Source organism: Desmodus rotundus, chromosome 8 (genome assembly GCF_022682495.2).
Source record: "Desmodus rotundus isolate HL8 chromosome 8, HLdesRot8A.1, whole genome shotgun sequence".
In the NCBI taxonomy this organism is placed as follows: Eukaryota; Metazoa; Chordata; class Mammalia; order Chiroptera; family Phyllostomidae; genus Desmodus; species Desmodus rotundus.
Window position 1 is genome coordinate 94,937,098 of NC_071394.1, and position 6,620 is coordinate 94,943,717.

General features: G+C 42.7%; 1 protein-coding gene across 3 annotated transcripts in view; it reads left to right on the forward strand.

Annotated features, from left to right (window-relative positions):
* The window catches only part of IRAK2 (interleukin 1 receptor associated kinase 2), a 61,019-nt gene extending 56,896 nt beyond the window's left edge, over window positions 1–4,123 (forward strand). For all 3 annotated transcript variants that reach the window (XM_045192170.2, XM_045192171.2, XM_071222287.1), the window contains 2 exons: window positions 1,787–2,078; window positions 3,053–4,123. In XM_045192170.2, coding sequence (XP_045048105.2) covers window positions 1,787–2,078; window positions 3,053–3,159 — 399 coding nt within the window. In that variant the 3' untranslated portion in view covers window positions 3,160–4,123. The remainder of the gene's footprint in view (window positions 1–1,786; window positions 2,079–3,052) is intronic.
* Window positions 4,124–6,620: the final 2,497 nt, after the last annotated feature.

Sequence of the window (6,620 nt, forward strand, 5' to 3'; positions counted from 1 at the left end):
CGAGGGTTATGCAGGCACAAGCAGGATTTAGAGGAAGTAAGTCACTATGGCTTTTCAGCAGGGACTGACATAATCTGATTTATGTTCTAAAAAGATCTCTCCCTCAACCACTTATTCTTTCATTCAGGCTTTCAGCCATTCATTTAATTTTATTTTTTTGCTCAGTGTATTAGTTAAAGTACTCTTAAAGAAGCTGCTATAATGAAGAGACTCCAAGATACAGTCGTGTAAATGAGATAGAAGATTATTCTCGCTAGCTTAACAGTTTGAATGTAGTCAGTCCAGAGCTGATGCGTCAGTGCCACTGTATTGGGGACCCAGGCTCCTATATTGTTGCTTTACTGTCCTTATCATGTAGCTTCTGTTTCAGAGTCCACGATGGCTGCTGTAGCTCAGGTCATTGCTGCTGCATGCCAGTCCCTGAAAGGGGGTTAAAAGGAAGAGGAGGACACCCCTCCTTCCTTTTAAAGGTGTGCCCTGGAGATGTACGTATCACTTTCTCTCACACCCCATAGGCCAGGACCTGGTTATATGGCTGTCCCTAGCTACAAAGGAATGTAGTTTTTAGCTTGGCAAGTATTTATTGAGCATGTACTCTGAAGATTTATCTCAAGAGGTGACACTTGAATTGGGCCTTGAAGGATGAGGGGGCATTTGCTATGTAGAATAAAAGGGATAGAGTACTTTAGGTTTACAGAGAGGAATGAGGCATGGTCCTTGCTCCAGGATTTTACAACCAAGCCAGGAAGATGAGAGATCAACTGGGACATGGACTTTAAGACAAGCAGGACTGGGTTCTGTGGTCAGCTCTGCCACTTACTAGCTGGGTGACCTTAGGCAAGGAACTTAACCTCTTTGATCTTTTAATTGTTTATCTACAAAAACTCACTGTGCATCACACGTCAAATGTGCTTTGTAAATTGCAAGGCACTGAGCAAATGAGATTTGTTAGGGTTGTTGAGGGGTATATATGTATTATCCCCTGTGTGTGTGTAAAGAAGAAACATACCTTCTCGGCCTTTCTCTAATTTTCCTAATCTCCCTAAACAGAAAAGCTCTCAAGGACAATATCTATATTACTTAAGACATTTTTAGTTGCAGAAACTTATAGAAGTTTCTGTAGTTTCAAGTTATAGAAACTTCAACTCAAACTCTTAGAAATACACACATACAGAAAGACAGAGAGAGAGAGATGGGGGGAAGGGGAGGATGTGAATGAATGAATGAATGAATGTATTGGCTCATTTAACCAAACAGCAGACAGGACAGGAATTGCTAGGGCAGCTAGAACCAGGGTCTCAATCAGCAAAGGTGCAGCTATTTGTGTTTGTGTCTGTGACTCTCTCTCTCCATTGCTTGCCTCTGCTTTACTCTGTGTGAGGGCTTCATTTTCACCTACTGTAAATGGGCTTTCTGTGTGTGGTAGGGAGTCTGGCTCTGCCACTGGAAAGGAAAGGGGAATCTTTCCTCAACAAGCTTTAGGTGGAAAAATCCCAGAGAGGATTTTGATTGGCCTGCTTGGGTCATGTGCCCAAACCTGAATCAATCATTAAGGTCAGAAAATGGGACACTATGATTGGTCTGTCTTGGTCATGTGGTCTCATCTATTGGTAGGGGAGATGGGGGCAAGTTCAGCTCTTTTCAAGGGAAAGTTGCTATTCTTCCGGGAAAAGCAACAAGCATTGGATTCTTCAGTGTCTGTCTCTCCTGAGGCCTGAGAGAACTGTTAGATTTTTGATTTCAGAAAGGATTCTTGGTGATTGTTCCCATCTCTCTCCCCCCCAAGGTATGTGGATCTGTGGCTGCTGTGGAAGAGCGGCTCAGAGGTCAAGAGACGTTGCTCCCTTGGGATGGGCTTTCCGAGGGCACAGGCTCTTCCTCCAACATCCCAGAAGAAACAGATGATGTGGACAATTCCAGCCTTGATGCTTCCTCCTCCATCAGTGCAGCCCCCCAGTCTGGGATTGCTGCTTCGCCTGCCCCCACAGAAGATGGAGAAGGCAGGATGCAGGCCAGTGGGGGGATGCAGTCTGCCTCCCCCTCTGAGGCTTGTACTAGTCCGGAGCCTCCACAGGATGGTAAGTGGGTGGAGATCTGAATGCTTATATACACTCATTTATATGTCCCTAACTCAGCTCACCATTTATTCCTCCCATCTCCCTCATTCACGTGTTCATTTGATTATTTGGCCATTCCCATATCATCTGACTGCACAAAGAAAAACCTAGGGGAGTGATCCTTGACACCTTCCTCTCCCTCCAGTACCCCTGTGTCCTGTCCATCATCTAGTCCTATCCATTGATCTAAATAACTCTCAGGTTCATTGCACCCATCTCCCCTAACTCACTGAAGCTACAGTCCTTTTGCTGGAAGACTGCACAGCCTTCCTTTATCCTCCCTGATCCACTCTGGCCCTTACCAGTCCTTTCTCCAGGGCCAACCAGAGTGGTTTTTAAAAACAACTCATGTCACCTTTTGCTTAAAGCCCTTGTGTGGCCTCCCATTGCACTTCATAACCAAGTCAAAACTCTTCCTCCAGACCAGTAAGGCCCTGTGTGGTTCATCCCTCCCTGTCGGCTTCTCCATCCTCACTTCATAGCATGAACCCATCCATGCCAGCTGCTTGTAAAGATACTTTCTAACTAAATGTATGAGGCTTCCTTGTGAAAAAAAAATTTTGAAGGCCTCCTCAATGCTTTGTCCCCCAGTCAATGCGACTCAATGAATGTCCCAGGCTCTGACCATTCCTCCTGCTCCTCCTCCCTTGTGGAAGAGAGAGGGAGAAAGGGTGTAAATGTTCACAGCCCCTCTTGGGGAGGAGCATGGGAGCCCTGCTTCTTCTCTGAAAGGTGGGGGCGGGTGGCAGGGCTTTTCCGCAAAGGCAGAAATGATGAAAATGCTCATTACACTCAGGGCCGATTCAGAAACCTAATTTAAGTGAGAAACTGTGACCAAGGTAGACTTTCTAATAATTATAGTAATAGTACCTATTTCCAAATGCTTTTTGTTCAAGTGGCTTTTTAAAAAACTTTGCATTGAATATCAACTACAGAGACTTCATGGAAAATCGAGATCAATGAGGCCAAAAGGAAACTGATGGAGAACATCTTGCTCTACAAAGAGGAGAAATTGGACAGCATTGAGCTTTTTGGCCCCTGATGACCAGAACACAGCTGAAGACCCTTGTCCTCAATCGGAAAGATGACTGTCAAATCAAGAAAAAAGTCTAGGGCAGAATCCAAGATCTCCCAGGAAACACAAACCAAACATCAGCTTCCCTGAGGGGGAAGAGAAATTTCCAAATTCCAGAGTAAGTGAAGGGAGAAGGGGCCTCAGATTTTAGAGACAGCAAAGTCCACGATGTCCTCTTCCTTTCTGGGGTTTGTTCATCAGAGCTGGGTGTCAGGAGACTGAGGCAGACATCCTGGTACATGGGCTCAGGATGTGAGCGATTTCCTGGTTCCGGGGAGGGTTCAACGTTAACCACCCCAGCAGACGCCGTTACCTTGTTCTCACCCTCGACAACTGACAGAGCATTCCGAATGCTGATGGCACGTTCCCAAGTTAAGATCTCTGGGTCATATTTGTCAACTGCCACCAGCAAAACTCCACGACCTGCAAGGCGTTAACTTGTGTCCCAATGCTGTTCTTGACTCATTTCTCCAGGTCTCAAGTTTTACAAATGCCGCACACCTGACAAAGGGGTCTGTAGGTTTTCTGCTTTGTTGGAAAACAGGAGAACTAATTTTATATCTGATTCTGCTGCTAATTAATTCAATCATGTAATTTGTGGAACCTCAGTTTCCTTGTAGGTAACACCTATTCATTTTCCCTCTGTGGGCTGTTGGGAAGAACAGGTGAGACATGGCTGCAGAAGTACTGTACTTTAAAAATGCACTTGTCCTGTTTTATAAAGTAAATAAATAAAGACATTAAATATCTATTTCTGCCATGTACCTAGAGTTTACACAGTGGGCATATTTCTGAAAAGTCATGTTGCTGATGTTTTTGTGAAACAAATGCTCTTTTATATTTAATGTGTCCTGTTTTAAACAACCCTACTATAGTGATATTTTCCTTTACTTTTTATTTTTGTAAAATAAAAATACATTGATAAAATCAACAGATATCTTGTAATTAGTTTTGTGTCCAGATGAATTTGTTTGGAGCAGTTGCTCTGCATCCATGAGCCAGGGTATCATAGGGTGGCTAAGGGATGGGGTGCAGGCTGTAAATCCCAGCTGTTGATAGCTGTGCGATCTTGGGCCAAGTCAGGGAGTTACTCTGACCCTCTGTCTCTTCATCTCTACAATAGGGAGAATCAAAAGTGCTGTTTTCATAGGTTTATTGTCAGAGCAAGGGGTGGATCCTGCCTGGTGTAAGCATTCTACAGCCCCCCAGCAAGGTCAGCCTTGTACTGACATGTAACAAAGCCAGGTGGACTCCAGCCCAGGTGGACAGCAATCTGTACTGACACCTCTGTCTTAAGCTTTGGTGGCTGTGAGAATTCAACTAAAGTATATGTCACATTCCCCAAGCAGGATCTGGTGTGTGGTAAGCACCTTACAATTATGAGTATTAACAGGGCTCTTTGAGCAGTAGAGGGCAAATGGTAATAGGCTACTGGTTGTACAGACATATTTGCATTTCTAGACTTGGGCCTCGTATGTTTCTGGAGAGATTCATTGAAAATCTGATGAAAGCTATGGACCTTTTCCCTTCAGCAAGCTATAAATACATACACACACCACTCCGTATATTAATTCCAAGTGTTCATGAATCCCCACAGTGCCTTTCCACGAATCCCCAGAGGGTTGGATGGCCTGACTTTTTAGATAATAAGATGCATGTGACCAAGAAATCCAAATAGTACAAAAGGTTACATGGTGAAAAGGAAGCCTTTTAACCACTTGGAACTTAGTCTCTCATTTCTTCTCCCCAGAGGCAAACACTGTTACTAGTTTATTACTAGTTCCAGAGATGATAATTTTTTAAAAATCTTTTTGCTCAACTTCATTAGTCACTGTGTATGTTATGTGCTATTGAGTCAGCTCTGACTCCAGGCAACTCCGAAGGAGTGATGTCCGCAACGTGCCGTTCTCAGCAGCCCTGCTCAGCTCCTGTAGACTCAGGCCTATGGCTTCTTTTATGGAGTCAGTCCGTCTCACATTTAGCCTTCCTCTTTTTCTGCTGCCTTCTACTTTCCCCGGCATTATTGTCCTTTCCAAGGAATCCTACCTTCTCACCATGTGCCCGAAGTACGATAAAAGAGCTTCGGTTTTGTCATCTTGCCACCAGTAATATTTTAGTCTTAATTTGCTCTAGGACCCACTTGTTCGTCTTTCTGGTGGCCCAGGGTATTCATAGAGCTTTCCTCCAATGTCACATTTCAAATGAATCCTTTTTTTTCCCATATTAACCTTTTTCACTGTTCAACTTTTGCATGTGTACATACTCATCGGGAATACGACGGTGTGGGTAATCTTAGCCTTGGTCTCTAATGACATATCTTAGTTCTTGGTAATCTTCCTTAATTCTTCCATGGCTGTCCTTCTGAGTCTCAGCCTTCTCTTGATTTCTTGCCTGCAGTCTCCATTTGAATTGATGATTGAACCAAGGTAAGCATTAGTTATTAGGAAATGTAAATTAAAACCACAGTGAGATACCACTTTGTACCTGCTAGGATGGCTAAAATATAAAAGACAACAGAAAGTTTAATAAGGATGTGGAGAAATTGGAACCCTCATGCTTTGGTGGTTGGGACTGAGGACCCCACATCCTCAGTTATAAAAGGTTTAATAGTTTCATATAGCCCAGCAGTTCCACTGGTAGATATCTACCTAATAGAAATGAAAACATGTCCATACAGAAAAACTTGTGCACCAGTGTTCACAGCAATATTCAGAATAGCAAAAAGTAGAAACAACCCAAATGTCCATCAACAGATGAATGGATAAACAGAATGTGCTATATCCATACATTGGAATATTATTCATCAAATTTGCTTAATTAAAATTATTCATAAAAAAGAACGAAGCATTGATACATGCCACACATGGATGGACTTTGGAATGATTTTGCTAAGTAAAATGTATGATTCCATTTTATGAAATGTCCAGAACAGGCAAATCTATAGAAACAGAAACTAGAAGTGAGGTGGGGGGAGTGAGGGTTGAGGAGGGAAGTGGTAATGGTCACAAGATTTGGAGGTGCTGAAGTGTTCTAAAATTAGATTAGGGTTATGGTGGTGGTTGCACAATTCATATAAATACACTAAAGAAAATCCAGAATTATACACTAAAAAACATGTTGTACGTTTAAAAAGCCATTAAACTACATGTAGTTGAACTTTATGGTATGTAAATTATATCTCAATAAAGCTGTTAGGCAAACATACAATGGTTATTCTTAGGCATTTAAAAAAAACTTGAGGTTTCACTCCTCTCTATTTTATTATTATTATTTTTGCTACACACAGGGTATTTCACTCTGTTCCTGACCCTGTTCCACACCCCCCACCCCCTGCCGTCTGTCTTGGCCGTTCTTTGTCAACAGTACTTTTGGATCACTTCATTCTTTTTGCTTGATATTCCATTGTATGGATAGTCAGTACTTTATAT